General features: G+C 46.7%; 1 protein-coding gene across 4 annotated transcripts in view; it reads left to right on the top strand.

The window, feature by feature from the left end:
* The window catches only part of LOC119164684 (uncharacterized), a 91,216-nt gene that overhangs the window by 36,986 nt on the left and 34,900 nt on the right, over window positions 1-19,330 (top strand). For 3 of the 4 annotated variants that reach the window (XM_037416901.2, XM_075874148.1, XM_075874150.1), the window contains exons 5-7: window positions 633-800; window positions 5,598-5,750; window positions 15,253-16,408. In XM_037416901.2, the coding sequence (XP_037272798.1) occupies window positions 633-800; window positions 5,598-5,750; window positions 15,253-16,408 (1,477 nt within the window). The remainder of the gene's footprint in view (window positions 1-632; window positions 801-5,597; window positions 5,751-15,252; window positions 16,409-19,330) is intronic. The other variant, XM_075874149.1, reaches the window with a different exon arrangement.

Raw genomic sequence — 19,330 nt, 5'->3', positions numbered from 1 at the left:
CAAGCAAAGCAGGCCGTTCTGGCTCTTAACTTCTGTCATGCAGTTGGGAGAAACCCCGACCAAGATGCTGGCGAACCACCTTCACCTCGCTTCCGCCTCGAAGACAAGCCACCTTCCCAACCGCGTGGCACAACGCGCACTCCTCTCTCCCTCGTGGCCCTGTGTCGCAGCCGATTGTCATAATAATTCCTCTTAGCTCAAGCATTGCCATTGTGCATCTGCTTGATTACTTCGTCCGCCATGTCTATGTCGACGCTTGCGCACCTCTTCCATCCCGGAGACGCACGTGATATTTGTTTTAATAATTGAGTGAAACAGCACACTTCGTGACTTCTACACACCCGGACAACTATCGCCCTCGAGTAGACAAAATACGGTTGAAGGAGTGCTTGCGAATCCACAGCAATCGAATCTGTAAAGTTTTTAGTATGTATTCTATTTTTAAGTGGCATCTATGGTACTCGTATATAATGTAATAATGAAGCTCTTGTTCTGTTTTGCTTTTTACTTTAAATTCGTGACTTGTTGACGCGCCAACATTGTCAAGAGGAATGCTATGAACCAACTTGCCGTCACGCTTATAGGTCTTTTGTTGTTGTTCTTGTAGTCAGTTGTGCATTTTATCTCTTCAGGCGATACAGACCGAGAGAGTCGCCTTTTGCGAGGCCATCGCTGCCACGAAGAATATAACTTTGCTGAATATTTCAAACATCCTTTTCAACGAAGAAGTGGTGAGCAAGATCGGCGTCTACGTGGAGCAAGCCACTGCTTTAACTGATCTGCACATCGTTAACGCCGTGGTGAGTATTTCGCAAATCAAGAAACGTGTTTTTAATTACTGGCTCACTTACGTTCGAGGCCAGTTCTTACATGTAAACTAGCACATCTTTAGAATAAGAAAGCCACTTCCGCAACGGTGCGCCATTGCGAAACATCCCAGGAGACTTTTTAACAAGAAAGCGTTTTACGGCGAGGCCCTCCACGGCTCCATGACGTATTTTTGTCCCGGATATGATGGTATCAAATGTTTTCTAACACAATTACCAAGAAACAAAAAACGAGTACCAAAACTTCCGCAGTGGGTCATCGAACCGGTGACCTCGCATTCATCGGCTATTGACGCTAACCACTACACCACAAAGTGAACCTTTTCCAACACGTCAAAGTCAAGTTATTTATATACACCATATACCGCTTGTGGTCCTCAGAGCTTGGAAACTTCAGCGCCGCCTGCCACTGTGTGCGCGCGCCTCCACGTGGCGTGGTGGAGGCGCACACGTCTATCTCGGAATTCGTAGGCTTTGTACCTCTTTTGCTACCACCAGATGTTTGCTTTAATGTTCCAGTAGTTAAATAGGGCACGAACGTGAGTTTCCTAGCTGACGCGGTCACGTGTATGAAAGGGGCGTACTGCTCACACACGAAGAAAAAAGTGCGGAATTCGCTCGTACCCACTCGTCTTGCGTGAGCTAATTTCCAGCATGGTTTCTGCTTGAGGTGCGCGCTGCAATTTTTTAGCTGATTGTCGTTCTTTTCGTTTAATGCAATTTGTTACTGCAGTATACATTCATTCACCTCGTGCCGAAACAATGCGCAATGGATGCTTAACCACATCTGAGAAGATACGTTTCACTGTCGTGTTCTGCTGATTCTAAAAAAAGAGGGATCGACCACATTTTTATCTCCTTCGAGCTTCCAATTATTGCACCATTTGACCAGGACACTCTCTTAAGTGGCCTCATGAGGTGGTGGTGCAATTGCTACTGATGTGTTGCGAGTCTAAAATCTTTCAAACATGAGCTGCCAAGGTTTACAGATTATATCTCGGTAAAGTGAATTCGGCGCTCGCAAGGCTCGCAGCGTTGCTTCATGAGCCCTCTCTTGCGCTGACTGCAAATAATGAGCCAGTCCTTACACTTTTATTCTAGCACTGAGTGCATTAGCTGCATGTGTTATATTCATAAAGAAGCCGCACTTTCAACAACGTTAAGACGCCTATCTAGTACATACCAAGGGGTCTTTGTACACTGTTTGTTCCCATAGCTGAAGCACGTGTCGTTTGTGTGGTGACGTTTCGGAATATCTGTAAGTTTTATGGTCCGCTAAGTTCATTAAAGAAGGTCCTAGTGGCTGCAATGGCCTCGTATAACGATTTTCGTTCCACTACTTCAGCTTACAAGTTGGGCACTGGCAATGTTGAATTGTACGACAGCTTCTGCTTCCTATCAGCTCACGCCCGATTTCTTACACTTTTTATATGCGAAGCATTTTTTAGCGATTTTTGGCGACTTTGAGCGTATCTATCTATCTATCTATCTATCTGTCTATCTATCTATCTATCTGTCTAGCCGCCTATGACTTTTAGGTCTCCTGGTCGTTTTGATAATGGTATCGGTACCAAACTTAGTACGACATACCATGACTGTATGAAGGACATATTTGACTAGTCATAGCATGAAAATCATGATACGTATGTTATGAATGAGTTGATTTACATATCATGGTTCTTCAGCTCTTGTGGTGGTTTCGTTCACATGTCATGTTTGAAAACTAGTATGGTATGACATGATTGCATGGCGAACACAGGCGACAGACCCTAACATAAAAATTATGACATTCGTGTCATGTAGCGACATGACTACATGCCACACTGATGATGCACTTGCGCCCGTTTCGCTAGCTTCACATATGCCAAATTTGGCATTACACGACGTGAATGAATGCAGGTATGTCACTGGTGCGAACATAATAATCGTGAGGTGCGTGTCATGGGAGAACATGACTACATGCCACAGTCAAGGCGCCAATACATTTCGACGTGACGCGGTGCGCGTGCTCGCCGGCGTTCATTTCGTCGTGTCAAGCCGGCTTTGCCAAGCCAAGCGCTGGTCCTGCCATATGTTCGCAGGCACGCACCGCACTGCGTTGCTTTGACGCATGCGCAGTTCAACGCGTTCGGTGTCCCTCCGTCACCAAAAGAGAAAGACGCAGTGTTGTCCGGGTAACGCATGGGCGCGAAATGCATCATGTCGCATTTCGCTCCGGTTGCCATCGGGCCGCGCTGACGGACGCGCGTTTGGCGTCAGACTATAGAGTGCTCGCATTTTGCTAACGTAGCGTCGCTGTGCCCAGCGTGCGCGCGCGTCAACGCTGCATTGGAGTATATCGGGCCCTTCATAAGGTGCTCGCGGTCGTTTTGCTAGATCCACATATACAAAATTTGGTGTTACGTGACGTCAATGGACGACGAAATATATGACTGGTGCAAACATGATAAACGTGACACTCGTGCCATGTATAAACATGAGAACAGACCACACTCGTAGCGTGCTCGCCACTAATTCGCCAGCTCCACACATACTAAATTCGGTCACACGTGCCGTGAATACATGACAAAGGTAAACGACACATACAAACATAATAATCATGACACGGAAGTCATGCACGGCGTCATTTACCTCCCCCTCGCAACGTTAGGCTAATTTTAAAGTATCAACCTTTCTCATTCGTGCTTCGCATATCATCGATTGCCACTGAACGTGGGATCTGCCAATTTTTAATAATTGAAATTTTTTATTAATTGAAAGGCTTGAAAGTTGACTAAGGTGTAGCAGTGCACTAGTAGGCATTGTATAGTTGGTTTTCCGATCTACCAGGACCAAGCAGGCAGGTTAAGGCGGTTTTTCGAGGTCTATAGATCTTGACGAAATTCGCTGGGTACGTTTCTTTGATCATTTCCGTCATTTATGTCAAATTACAGGCTTCAGACATGCGCTGATTCTTTGCAAACGAATCTTTAAGATTGCTTCAAAATGCTCTCCTGGTTTGCCAGGATTATAGGCAGCACTGTCTGGGTGACGTCATGTTTAGTAAGTCAACTGAAGTGACGCAGCCAATGACATCGCTAATATTGGCCGCTACATGGTTTAGTCTGCTGGCGACAAGGCAATAACGGTGGTGTGTGCCATGGAAAAGCTTCCTTCTTTTCCCCGTGGTGTATGGCGCTAGATCTTCAGTTCGTGGTTGATGATAATATGTATGGTTTAACGTCCCAAAAGTACCATATGATTATGAGAGACGCCATAGTGGAGGGCTCCGGAAATTTCGTCCACCTGGGGTTCTTTAACGTTCACCCAAATCTGAGCACACGGGCCTCAGCATTTTCGCCTCCATCAAAAATGCAGCCGCCGCCACCGGGATTCAATCCCGCGAACTGCAGGTCAGCAACCGAGTACCTTAGCCACTAGGTTACTGCAGCGGGGCATTTTCAGTTCTTAATGAATTGGTGTGCGACGGGAGGTAGTTGATGTTGCGCTACGGGCTGCACAAACCACTCACGCAAAACGCAGAGAGTTTGCTATCATGGCTTTCCAAGTGACAATGCCCTCCGTGAGAAATGGATCAGTGCCATCGGGCAGGACAACTGGTTACCGAGCGAAATAGCTCGCGTATGTTCCGATCATTTTTAGATGCGAAGCCGCTCTTCGACTGGCCTGTGTAACACTGTCCCTCCGTGCGTCCATACAAACGCACTGCAATGTGCTCTCCTCACCGCAGATGTTGGAGCGGTGCCAAATTGGCCACGCCACAGCTGCGCATTGACGTAACGCTTTCCTCGCAGTGCACGCTTACGTCACTCTTCCACTCACCTGCCACACACACGCCGCAGCTCCGCAGCTGCCGTGTCGTCCATTCGCCCACAACACCAGCCGCTACCGCGGCTCCCTCCGCTACCGCGACCGACGCTCGCTACACCACCGACTCGTCAGTCCACGCGCAGAAAACCTAACGCGCCAGTCATTGCAAGACCTACGCCAGCCATCACTTCAAACGAATCGTCTAGTGCTCACTGCAGAAACCGCGTTTGCACCGTTCAACCCGTGACGCAGCCCATGCACAACACTGCTGCTTGGCGTCCCATCAGAGTGGGTGTGTGGTCGGACAGGCGGATTGATGGATGGGTGGATGTGTGGTTGGACGGACGGATGGGCGGACGGCTAAAGTGCTGTCAGTACGCCAAGAAACGCCTCGTATTTAAGAAAAAATGGTTTCCGAAAATAAATAGACACCATGCATAGACAATTCTATATATTAACACATATAAACTTAAAAGCAAACATACATACATTTAGGTCAGCACATATACATTCGCATCCCTAATACAACACACGATCAAGATACAACATGAGCCCCGCCGTGGTGGTCTAGTGACTAAGGCACTCGTATGCTGACCCGCAGGTCGCGGGATCAAATCCTGTCGGTGGCGGCTGCATTTCGGATAGAGGCCAAAATGCTGTAGGCCCACATGCTCGGATATGTGTGCACGTTAAAGAACCCCAGGTGGTCGAAATTTCCGAAGCCCTCCACTACGGCGTCACTCATATACATACGGTGGTTTTGGGATGATAAACCTGATATATTCTAAGGTGTAACATGATACTATGCTATCTCTCATGTCATGTAGAGGGTGGGACGCTTTTTGTTTGGGAGCTTATGGTACGAGGCAACTAGTAGCACCAAGTCACTTAACATCTTCTTTGACCTTTCAATCCAGCTCTTTCCTGACTAACATATTCTGTCAACCGGGGCAACTGCAGGCTGATGACACGAACGCAGCAGTGTTTCTGGACCACTTGTCTCGCAACCGAAGCTTGAAACAACTGACTCTACCCGAGCAACTAGTCGTCGCCCGGCAGGGCGAGGCGCTGGCAGATGCCGTCCGAAACCACGTTGGACTGATAAAACTTGAAGTAAGACGTGTCGTTTGGTTATGTTACTAATCTCAAGAGCTATACTAATCCTACAGTTTTTTTTCGGACAACTCCAGAAGAAACTTTGGCGTTACTGAAGGGTAGTATGGTAGATTAAGCGAGTTGGTGCATGATGAAATCGCAAGGTTATAGCGCAGCTTTGCTTCAGCGTCAAGAAGCCAGTGAAGAAGGGAAGTACAGACGACCGGATGAGCACTCATCCTGTAGTCTGCATTCTTCTTCTTCACTGGCTTCTCTTCTTCGGAGTGCGTGGCGGGAACCTAGAAGAGGAATGGTAGGCCACACATATCTTCTTCTGAGCGCACTTGTTCTGTCGTCATACAGCTTAATTAGCATTAAAAGCTTGTAGTTTACCACAACATGTCGCGGGATAAATGGGAAAATCAGGAAATATTTCGGGCGTACGCAGCTACTGTCGTTCATCAATCCTATCACAATACACATTTCGACAGAAATTTTGGAGATGTCGCAACGCTATTCCAGGTCTACTAAGTCACGTCGCCGGGCTGGTTGGTTTGGATGTATAATTAATATGGCATAGCGCATCAACACAGTAACAGAATAGGGGCATCAAAGACTTGGGGAACACCTGTACGATATATAAAAGGCTATATCTGGTCGTATCAGCACGCACTGACACACGTGCGCTTCCTTCCAAAATTTGAAGAAAACACCCGTAATCTCAATAGCGCCTGCAACAGAAATATGCGCAAAATATTGAACCCTAATAACTACAATACAAATATAAAATGCGCCAGTGTTCCCTCTTAAGCCTCGTCGGCTAAGCCAAGAGAGTGTCTGGAGTCATTGCATTGACGCAGGGCACATTTTTGTGATAAGTGTTCACGTGTGCTTGCTCTCCGCTGTTTCTTAACAAGATCCCTTACTTTAATAAATATACTGCATTGTATAAAAAGCATAGAAACAATGAGGTGCAAGTTTGCACTGTGCTTGTGCCCTTTTCTGTCTCTGTCGGGATGCGCTACGCCATATTATGATTCCGTCGACTACTTGTACCTCGTGTTATCCGCAGAAGCAAAGCCAGCAGAGCCACAAGGAATTTCGTCTAAAATGACGTCAGAAGGACAGTGCGGATATAGTTGAGATCAGAAAGTTATACCTATAGCAGATGTCCTCATGAATACGAAATAATTATTAGAAGGCAGAGTGCTAAGCCCTAATGATTAAGACTCTTGCACTCCAAACTCGCCTCCTCACTCCAGCTGCTCAAAGTTATCTTCCAATATTGAATGCACCAATCCCGCTGCTGAAAGATTTAAAGAAGCACCATAGCTCCTCCTTCCACACCTTTGGTAAGAGATTCAAAGAAGCATCAACTTTGAAAAAATTCTGCTTGCTCAAACCTTGTGGGAGGAACGTATGACTAGCTGCAGTGAGATTACGCAGCACTACAAGCTCGGTAGGCGTAAATACCCACCACCACATAGCAAATTAACTAAGAAGCAGTCAGTTGCATGGAGACAACTTCAAACAGACACTTTTCCAAATCCAGGGATCTTTCGCCTCTGTTACCCTGACCTGTATTCGACAGATAAATGCAAAGCATGTGATTCCCGGGCAACCGTGGGGCATATGTTATGGGAGTGCTCGAGTCTCAATGACGCAGTCAGCAGTGCAAACGAGGAGGCAGTCTCGAACCGCAGGGCACACTGGGTGGCGGCTCTGCTCAGCTCCACATTATAACAACTATGGGCCGTCCAGCGAGCCGAAGAAGCCGCCCGATACCAAGGGCTCGCGGCCGATGCTTAGGCCAGGGTTCAAGCCCGCCCCGATCTATCCTCGCCGGACTCTTGATAAATGTTGTTTCTCTCTCGCTCCCTCTCTCTCTCTCAAACCCTGCATTTTGTATATTCAAGCAGTTTTGTTCGTGAAGAAATTTTCCACTATCGTTACTTACAAAATACTTCTTAATAAGGAAATACTGTTATCTGGCTGTAAAGTATTTATCTCCTGCCTCAAGATAGCAGAGCAACGAGTAACATCATCATTTTTATCACCATGGTTTGTCTATACCGAGCACTCATTCACAGCTGATTATATCAGCCATTAAGTCTTCTAGCCTTAGAAACGCAGAGAATTCATCGTCACGCTAGTAGGGGCACATTATTCACCGTCAATCTGTTTGGCTCTGCACTTCTAAGTGCACATTTAGCAATGACACCTTGGCCACGGATTATCACCAGTGATTTGAACGTACAATCCATAATAGAGGGAAACCTGAAGATAGATCGTCGCTAAAGACAAGTTCCCTCATTTGCGTCGGATCAGGAGCTGCGCTATTGCAGATGAAGACAGTTCCACGTTTCTACGGGAATCGACGTACAAGAGCAGCCTCAACGTAACGTTTGTCATGAAGCCCAAGTGAGAAGAAGCAGTGGTTTACCAATTACGAAACCGTAGTAGTTCCCAAAATTCGACGTATTTACAAAGTAATGGTCTAAAGAGGCCACGATTTCACCGCTTCCTCTTTGTCACAGGTCCCGTTAATTAGGGAGGCGATCGCCGGGCTAATTCCAAGGGCCGAAGTATCGGCCCCCCGAACCGCACCACGAAAGCGTGGACAATTTAGAAGTGGTCCTTTTTGGCGCGCCAGCGGACGCCGGCTGTGGCCCAAAGAACAAGTCGGAGCCGAGAGTTGAGCAACAAAACAAAATTATATTCTCAATAATGGCAAATCGAAAACAATACACAAGAACGCACACTCCACAATAGTTGCATACAATATGTCACCAATCAAACAACGTACTACACAGTACAATCAGTCACACTCGAAACAACGGACACAGACAACAATACGCACTACAATGCAGTCGCATGCATTGAACAACCAAGACACTTAAAGACTAAAGAGATAGAAAACCTATTCAGTCCAAAGTTCTTTGAACGGAAGTCTGGATGATACTCTTCCGAGAACCACTCACTGAAAGTCCAGCGTTGTTGTCGTTCCGCTGCCCCAGAAGTTTCCCTTCCAGGAAACCTCGCCAAAGTTTCTCTTCCAGGAAACCTCGCGTCTTCAATTGGCCACTCTTCAAGCTTCAACTTCTTCGCCGGAAACACGTCGGCTTCACACACGCAGCTGTTGCCACGCGTCTTCGCTCGATAGCGGTAGACACACACTCTTGCCTGTAGCTCGAGTCGTCACCCCTCAGGTGGAAATCATCTTCTTCTCCTGCTTTGTCTCTACGGACAAAACCTTCGCCGACTACACGGCGGAATCCCTACGTGCTCTGGCGCTAACTTCCGTCTTCTCCTGCTCTCTCGTCTCGGCTGCTCGACCTTCCGCGCGAGATTCCAGAAGGTTCTCGTCATTTCGTCGGCGCGATACGCAGCGAAGGCTGCGGAGAGGGCGAGACGGTTCGAATGCCCTCCGCGACGAATGACTCAACTCGGCATGACCACGCCTCTTTCCTTCTAGAAATTTCGAGTGCTTGCTCGGCCACCGTTGTGGGGTGAGGAGGTTCGTCGGCGAAGCCACGCTTCCGAGGGCAGAGAGTCGTGCTCCCGGGGAGCTTGTTTTCTTTTTTTTTTCTTTTGACCTCGCGGCGTCACTCCGGCGTTTCGTCGCGAGAATTTGGCATCGCGCCCTTTTTGAGCGCTCGTTCTGTGACACTCGTGCACTGACTGGCTAAATTTCAGTCACTAACAGAAGAGTAGTGTCAGGAAGATGAAATGCGCCTTCTTGTCAATCTCCAGAGCACAATCATGGACGCTGCTCAAGAAGCTACTTATTATAGGGAATCTACAGCAAAGCTTTTTAAATAGAAAGCAGAATCAAAGACGCTATATAGTCAGGCCTTCGTCATGCGGACTACGCTGTAGGTGCTCTGAATCCATTTACAATTTCAGGGGAGCAAGACATCTGTAGTCCAGTAAACGCGTTGCAGTCTTTCACTTGGAAATCTTCACACAATTCGCTGTATCCACACTGCATTCTATCGCAAATGTGGAGGATTGTTTGTAGGATACGAACATCGTCGCACCTGCATCGCCATTTCGAATGCCTTGCTCTAAATGAAAGACAAGCGAAATTGAAGAAGCAGAAGATTATGAAGGTTCACGGTCAAGGACCCACGTTCACCACACAATACATTACTTAGTTAACGCGCCAATCTTTATAACCTGGCCGAGTGATCTTCATCACTGAAAACCGGAGCTTTAGGCAAAATGCCTAATTTTTCCTGGAGTCCTTTTCAAGTCTATTTTACATATAAACACGAACTAAGGTATGGGAAAAATTTTCATCACATAGTTATTGTGTCTATGAATTTTTTTTTTAGGTTCGTGCCTAAATTTGCTTTAAGTGCCTAAAAATGCTTTTTCCCGTTTGTCGAGTAAACGTTTTGCTTAATTGAGCTCTTCACGTGGAGGAAAACAAGGAGCACTTGGTGTGGCCATATTAACGACAACACGTGCATAGCGCGCTAGTTTTTTTTTTGTTCATGTTTTTAGTTACTAGTAAGGTGCGATTATGGTTCTACGTAGGGTCGACGCACGCATGCACTTTGTTATATAGGCAAAAACAGTTCTTAAGTCAACTCACTGTCACAGCCAACGTAAATCTAGACTCGGCCAATGCGCTCCGAAGCGTGTGACGTTTGCTAACGCTCCGATAACATGGCACTTTAAATGCGCTTTTACGTGAGCGGGGATTGTACCCCAGCGATGAAAAGCCAGGTTAGCACCTATGGCACTAGCAGGCCCCTCTAGAGGATTTCCGTCACTTAGTTCGAGAGTAGTGCAGCATGGTTGCGCGAGCGTGGCTAGAGTGTACTATGGCGAAGCGTAGAAAGGCCAACGCTATTTGCGCCCACTGTCCCTTGAAGATTTCCGTCGCTATGTTTGAGAGTAGGGCTGCTCGGCGATTGTGTTGGGAGGCTAGAGTACAGTGTATCTAGAACGTACGCTAATCAGCCGAAACTAAGCTAGCCTTGCGCTGCCGACTACAGCCTACACATAAGTTTTGTTGGCATTTGTTTTTTATAACGGCAGCTGTCGGATGTCTGCTGAGCAATGAGGAATAAACAGAAGCCGTAAAATGACCTTCTCAGGCAATGAACCAGTGGATAACAGTGCTACTTCATCGATCGAGAAAAGGTCCATGCGAGAAGCCGGGGAGAAGAAATTGGAAAGGTCAAAAATATTTTAAGTTTGATGTGTACTCTAAAGCATGCATAGGCATAAAGCTTCCAAAATTGGTTACGCAACTGCCAATTTATTAAGTCTGTGCGAATAATATGTATTTTGTGGTCATTCCACGAGCACGCAGATTCATTTTGTTATTTTTATATTCACATCTATGAACTCGCATGCACAGAACTCACATGCACCTATTACACAAAATGCAGCCATATGTGAAAGCTTCCCTGACACAAGCCACTTTCAACTACATCGATTATACTGTATAGTAACCCACAATTTAAACTTGTGGAGTAACATCACGTAATAAAGGTATGCTCGAAGTGGTGGAAGTATGCATCAGTGACAGGAACTCTATCGCGTTCAACGCTTAAAGGAAAAAGTTAAGGATACCCATTTTTTTTTTCGGACGTGCAGGAAAGGTTTTTACCTCGTCCCTGATAGACCCGTTACCGACAGGGTTGCCTCAAAGCTTTAATCTGCCTTGGAAAGAATCCTAGATTGTATGTGCTAAATCGAGTGTCTAAAGTTTCGAGTAGCTCTAAATAAAATATTATGAATACACTTAAAGCATTGAAAGTGCTAGGCCACAATTACGCTTGACTAACTTAAGTGGACGTCGAGCGTTTTTTTTTTTTTGCGCATGAAAGCAAATCTTGACAGAAAGCAAGCACAATTCAAGGCCGAACAGATTGAGATGATGCTGGTTTGTCACTGCTTTCATAGTCTTTCTCACAATGTCAAATTACCTCAGGTTTCACCTGAATCTGTTCAAATGACTGTGCTTCTTGCCATTCCTTTTCATGGAAAATATAAATTTAGCTTTCCTAAAGCACAGAATTTGCCTGCTTTGTTAGAATTGGAATATTTGTTCTGAGCAGCTACTGAAGTAATTACGAATGGTGCCTATATATGCCAAACGATAGTTTTCAATGCCTGTTTATGCGTAAATGGTAGTATGAAGGCCTAATATACGCACCTAAAACATTCTTTTTTGGTGTCTAAAGTTACAGTCTCTGATTAGGTCCCCTGCATGGCAACGCACCATTCTGTCGTGTTGTGCCAGAAGGAGGAATTCCCAGCCCCACATTATTTAGTCTAGTGCTCCTCGGCCTGATTGACACACTTAAACAGTCTCTTCATTTGTGTCTGACCTTCAGGGGCATCGCGTCTCTCCGTACGTGCCAGGCTTCAAGGCACGGCTTGATCGACGTAAAACCACCTTTAAGGAATGCCTTCGCGCACCACATGATAGGCCTGTGTTTGATTAAATTAGGTCGTAACACAATCAGTTAATATATCTACCACTTTCTGGTGGTCCTAATCGATCGCCAACGGTCCTCATCCCCCACATCCAATGTTTCTCGCTGGAAAATTATATTGCGAAACTGCACTACTGATCCTACACTTGGAAAGTTGTTGCGCACATCTGTACGAGTGGAGCTTTAATTTTGCACCGTCCTGTTCCTCGGTTCAATGCGCAACTTGTTACAATTGTTTTCCGAAACCCGAAGAACAAGTGTGCCTGTCATCTTGTCATTTCGCGCTCAGGCACCGTTATTATGCCTTGGCTTTCCGATATGCGCTTCTAAAACAGTGCGTGTCATCGCCTGTGACCATTCAGTCACTACTTGCGTCGGCATCGGTGCTCTGAGATTTCCAATCACGCATTTCGCTCAGATTCCTTTGCGCCATCTCACCTCCATGCCTACTTCAAATGAAATCAAATAAAAACAATTTTAATGCGTTGCATATCTTGTGGAGACAGCGACTAATTAGCCCTTTCAGTCACGCTGTGTAGAAATGGAGACGCCACCTTCAATGACGTCACGCGCCGCGTGTTTCATCAAATCACTTGAAACCAAGAGTGCACAATCGTGTAGACCTCCTGAGTGGACACTTGGCAATTTACCTTCATTATGCTGCCTATTGCTGCAGAGGATCACTTTGCTGGATGCACAACCATGTTCGACAATCGTTAAATGTGATGCAATCCAAGACCAACGTGAAAAGCATTTTGCCCTAAACAAATGTAACAAAAAAACTGCCTGCATTTCAGGCCTAATAGTAGATTATTTTTTTGCAAGTATACTGTAGCTGACTGGTGGCAGAATATTAGACAATTAGTTACACACTCATTGACTTTAATTACCATAGGTCACACGTACGGAAGAATGTTTTCCCCCGTTTTCTTGGAATGTAATACTTAGTGCCTTGGAATTATGCCATGCGAATTTGACGCGTTTCCGACAGCGCTTCATATTTAGTGACTGAAGGTGCTAAATGCTCAAAAAGCCTGACTAGGTCTCTGTCTCCGTTCAAATCATACCGCGTTTACAGAAAAAACATTTCATATCAAAATTCAGATGGTGTTCAACATACGGCCGAGATAAAAAGTTACATCGGTTTCCTCTCATTAAAATTATGAGATACATCGCATTTGTACATATTTGCTCACAATACACATTATACAAGCTGAAACTGGACGTCCAGGCTCAAAGGGGATCGTATTTCAGCCGTCGGGAACACACAGCAACGCCTGCAGGAATATTATTCACGTGGTGGAGCGTTGGTGAGCGGTGCAGGTTTTGTCTGTGGTGCTTCTGCTTATATGGGCCACTTCTTGAGATTGCTGCAGGATATGCAGTATTGCGTAGGCTCTGCACTGGTCAGCCCGTTGATGTCAAACTCTAGAACCCATAGTGAGTTCAGAAGTACTGTAGCGTCGCATTGCACAGTGCTTCCCCCGAACTTCACGCATACAGCAAGAGAGCAGTTGCCATTGTGCTCCCTACACTTACTCGGAGCCCTCAATGCAGGGATCAAATACCTTGGTATCGTAAAGCTACAAGTTAGCAGGAACTACAGGTTTAACCCATGTAGCTGTGCCGCTAAATGACCTGACCATTCAATCGCGTATCTCAATTCCCTTACCTTAATCTTTATACATCACTCTGTCTGCCCTATGCCTGATTTCGCGCACGACACGGGAATTTTCTAAACCCGTTCTCTACACAATCCAAATGTGGTGCTTGTCATGATGCTTTATTTGTCAGCTGTTGCTGCAAGTTTTTTTTTTGAATTATCGGAGTTAATCTCACTTGCCAAGCAATGTCACTTTCAAATAAGTAACAATACAACTTTCGCGCCACCCTTTTCAGCAATTTTCGTTGGGCCATGCGAAATTTTACGTATGTAGGGTAAAACACTCAACCTCTGTCGATCTTCATCAGCTGCATTCTTTTCTTCGCTCTAGCCTCAAAATTTTCACAACGATAAAAGCCATCGTACATTAGCGGAACCACTGGCTGAGCTTACGATCTGACAAGTTTCTCGGGTCAACATATTCGGTCTGTTGAATTTAATCAAGCGGCGGTAGCCAAATCAGGTCTATATATGCATTTATTATGACAATATTAAGCAGAAAGAAGGTTGATGGATTGAGTGAGTTTGATGACATTCCTTCTCAGACTGGTTTAGAATTACCTTGATATCATATCTTTCAAAGGGCACTATGCTTTCAGAGGGTATTCTTGTGGCGGGAGTCAGTTAATTACGCCTTCTGCACGTTTGTTTCTTGATTTGACGCGCGGGATACATAGTCGCTCTGCTTCGTCTTTCTGTCCGTGTTTTTTCTTGTCATGCACGTACTCAACAGCCCTCACTCATTGTCTCATGATAACCCAATTTGCACATACTAGTGGTGTCGAAGTGCTACACTGACGCTGTGCTTAAGGAACTAATGTAGCAATTCACTGACGAATTACTTAACTCATTTATCGAGAACTGAACAACCGGTTTTCTTATCATGAAGTTTGATGAGCATGCTAAACCAGGACATCTGAAAACATATTGGGACAAGGCTGCGCCGGCTGTCAGCTATCGGTGACGCATGCGTCGAGGACGTGCCTGGATGTACTGCCCCCTTTCCCTTAACTTTTGGATCTGTAGGCTGGGTATTGGTGTTGATGATCTGCAATCATGTTTAGGTGCCACACTACCCAAAAGCTCACCCTCTATAGATGAGAAATTCTGTACACACGAATGATGAAGTTCTTAACAGATGTTAATATGATTTCCGCGTTATCTGCATCTGTGCCCATTTTCGCACACCCAGCCTCTTTTATAGTCATTTTTATCCACAGTCATATTCGCATGAGTTTCTTCTTGTTGTATTTTTACAAGACCCACATTCAAGAAACTAAACTGGGCTATATTTCACGGCAGCATAAAGGGTGCCTAAGTATCTTTGATTTGAGTGGCACCACTCTCCATTTCCCAGCAGTTGAAGACTCATTGCATGCTCTCACATGCTTTGCTGCAGGTCTTCGGGAACTTGCAATTCAGCCCATCTGCACTACTTGCAGCGGCGGTGCAGAGCCGTTCGTTGCAGTCACTCATTGTACACAACTGCCATCTTCAAGCAAAAGACATAGAACATATGGCCTCCGCCCTTACGCGAGATGGGCCAGCCCCCGGGTTCGAGCCTCCTCCGCCAACGAGCCCACAGTGCAGGGCTCATGCCGAAGGCATTGAAGCTATGGTCCCTACAAGCACGATGACAGGGCCTTCCGAACTTCTCCCAAACCCTCCATCGAGCCCGAACAACAGTGATCCCACCGAGGACACCAAAGCAATTGCTTCCGCTCTTACGCAGGCGGAGCTACATCGCGGATTTGAGCATTCCCCTCCAACGAGCCCGAATTGCAGTGCTAACGCTGAAGACGTCGAAGCTGGGGCCTCCACGTCCACACGGGTGGTGCCGTCTTCCCGATTTGAGCATCAACATCCAACGAGCCCGCATTGCCCTGACGACGCCAAAAACGTGGGCGCTAGGGTCACCAAACTGACGCGGGCCGTGTCTCCTGCCGTATTTGAACATACTCCGCCAACGAGCCCGTATGGCCAAGATCACGCCGAAGAAGCTATGGACTCTGAAATTGCGCCGCACGACCCGCCTCCCGTATCTGCACCTCTTTCGCCCACGAGCCTGCATTGCCGTGATCATGCCAAAGACATTGAAGCTGCGCACTCCGTACTCATGCTTACCAAGGCGTTTCCCGTATTTAAGCCCCCTCCACCAACGAGCTTGCATGACAGTCACTGCACCGAAGACAAAGCTGTCGACCCACTTAGAATGTTTTTGTGGAATATTTGGTTGAACGACAAGACACAGGGCACTGTATACCGGGTGAAACGGCGAAAACGAAAAACAAAAAAACAAAAGGCCAACACAAGCGCCACGGACGCCGACCTTATGCGGTCCGATCCGCCTACAGAGTCTTCGCCTCCACCGTCAACAAGCCCGCGTTCCTGTGATCTTGCCGAAGACAAGTCTATGGACTCCGCACTTACTCGAGCCGAGCCGCCTACCGGACTTAAGCATCCTCCGCCAAGGATCCAACTTCAATATGTCACGTTTATGAATTGCAAACCAGGCGATGTACCACTCCAGGAGGCGTACGCGAAACTTATTGCAGGTAAGTAGATGCTTGTTCTCTCACAGTATCACAATTTAAGGTGAATATTTCTGGCTCTCACATTGCCAAGTTACGAAATATAGTCCCACGTGTTTCACGTGAAGCACGACGTTGCGAAAACGATGAGTGCATTGGCATAGCGGGCTCAATCTTCTTTTTGTTTGGTTTTGTTGCGATAGCAAATATATGGACACTCTCGGCTGGATTTTGCCGCCGGCGTCACCGTCACTCACCATATATGTATACGTATCTATACATATCAAAACGCAAGAAAGGGAAATAATCCAGAAAAAGACTCCGGCACGCGAAATCGAACATGAGACCTCTGAATTTCGAGTCGAAGGCGTTAGCCACTGAGCCACGAAGGAACACCTCCTTGAACGTTCGGCAAGCTATTTAAATCTAACACTCACCGCTGGTGACGGGCATGTCGGGGGGAACTATCGTGTTTTCAGCATTACCAGCAAGATAACGCAAGAGCGCGCGTCGCCACATCTTCCCGACGCGGTGGAGCACGCTCTTATCTTTCATGCGTACCTTGCCCCACGGTGAGGGGGCCGGGTGGACGTTCACACGTGCGCTTATCTCGTGGTGGGGACAATCGGTCGTCTTGGCTGGCATCGAGCTTCCACCGGAATGATTCTGTTGCAGTTATCGGCCCAAAAAGGTCACTGCAATCGTTGCACAGTCTCCGTTCGCGAAAAGTGCGCGCTTTTCTGACACAGCCAAGTAGCAACTGAGAAGCTTATTCGCGTTAATCTGTACCTATGAGTAGGTTTCGTGCGTCATTTGTGCGTGGCACGTTTAGATCGAGAAGCACGTTTCGATCTGCTTGCCATTGTGCGCGTTACCTTCAAATTTGTTGCTGTGGCGTTCATAGCATCGCCTTTGCAGCAAAGGTGTGACTTTTTTTATCTTCTATATGTACTATGCGTGTCAAATAAAACACGCATAGTACATATAAAAGATTCGTGACGGTGTAATTCGCACCGTCTAGTTACTGCTATTGACCGGGGCGCGAATTTTGTTCTGCAGCTCTCCGCGTATATTTCTGCCTGTCCTTGGTGACAAGTGGACGGCGCAAACTATACCATCGCGAAGGCTTGGCGCCGTTGGTGTTTCATTTGACGCAGATAGTACGAAGGCACGCACTCGCACCACCCCTTTAAAACTTTGGTAGATGGCACTCCTTCTGCAGTGTATCATGCGAAGCATTAGCCTCTGTCACATTTTTTATTGATTTTAATCAAGAATTGTGAGTCTGCCAGACTTCATCCAAGTGGAGTAATTATGAGGATGTCGAATACAGGCAGATAGCAAGAATGTTTCCTTTTTCGAGGTTGGTGGGACGGGTCACTCCATTATTGTCCCCTCCCCCAATCCCGTTGGGGCTAGAAGACTTGCGTGGGCTTACCGCAAACTCTAGTCGACTATGTTGGCGCGCGTAGTCCACTGTATGCAGATGTATACATCATATAATCTGACGTAACTGAGGTACTCACATTAAACGACATGGGTCGGTTTTATGAAAATGAAATGCACGCTAGGGTGGCATGATGCATATCACCAGAAGCAGTTCTGACCATATTTTTCCGGGTTGAGCTACGGTTGACAATAGCTTGGCGACACGTAGGCGTTAATAAGTGATATCTGCAATGTTATCAAACTGGCAGCGAACGCTGAAACGACAGTTGACGGTGCAGCTATTTGACAATCTTGTCACTGGCTCGTTACGTGGAAAAAGGCAGCAGACTGCAGGGCGAATATTAAACCGTTTATTTGGGGCCAAACTTGTGGCCACGCAAAAGAAAAGTCAGATTACTGCAAAACAATGGCACTGATAGCGGCGGGCCGAGCGCCGGCCGTCGATCAACTGAGAAGCGGCGAAGCGTGTCGGCATTTATACACTTGCCATCGAACATTCTGTAGCGTTATCGCTAGTGGCGACATAGGTTCCAGATTAATCTGAAAGACTCACGAAGTGGGTGTAATCTTAACAAAACGATCTACTACTGCGTCGAAGCTTTTCTAACACCGTAGGCGTGGTTTGGGCTGGACATAGTGTAACGGGTCGATAACAACTCTTGAGGAAAGGAATATGGCATTCCCCCTCTGCGAAAGGCATCGTCCTAATGCTTTAAGAGAAGATGAAGTACAAATATATTACAAGAAAGTACAAGCAATAAATTACGATACGGCAATAACAACAACAAAATACACTGTTTCAGTTTATTAACGCGTATGAAACGGCTAACGCGTATGAAACAGTGGAGGCCTGTCAAAATTTCGACCACCTGGGGTTCTATAACGTGCACCCAAATGTGAGCACGCGGACGTACAAAATTTCCACCTCCATCGGAAATGCAGCCACCGCAGCCGGGATTTGATCCCGCGACCTGCGGGTCAGCAGCCGAGTACCTTAGCCACTAGACCATCGCGACGGGGCTTTCTACCTTGGCGGAATTATTTTTGGGCAGAGTCCTTGCCTTGGCGTAGCAGGTGAATTAGTTAGCAGCTACGACGATTCATCTGTTTCCGGAATTCGACGTCGGGAACGGCCCTAGTAAGACCATGCCAACATGCTCAAACGGCCGGTGAGGTGGTTCAATAGGCTGGAGAAGTGCCGCTGGCCTTCGCCGTTGACAGTCTCAACATGCTCTGATGTGACGAGTGACATCAGTTGGCAAGTCGTGACCAGTAATTCTTCTCCTGTATTCTCGCGAGTGTACGAGAAGCACCGAGCAGTCGAGCCGTCGGGTCGTCGTGTAGAGCATCCAACACTTCTGGACGTAACGCTGAAGACACTGCAGGAAGGTAGTTGGCCACACAAGAAAAACGACGTGGCTGCATTTGCGATGGAGGCAAGAATGCTGTAGGCCTTTGTGCTCAAATTTGTGTGCACTACAGGTGGTTGAAATTTCC

Source organism: Rhipicephalus microplus, chromosome 9, assembly GCF_043290135.1.
Source record: "Rhipicephalus microplus isolate Deutch F79 chromosome 9, USDA_Rmic, whole genome shotgun sequence".
Taxonomy (NCBI): Eukaryota; Metazoa; Arthropoda; class Arachnida; order Ixodida; family Ixodidae; genus Rhipicephalus; species Rhipicephalus microplus.
Note: the sequence above shows the minus strand (reverse complement) of the source record. Positions and strands in the feature narration are given on the sequence as shown.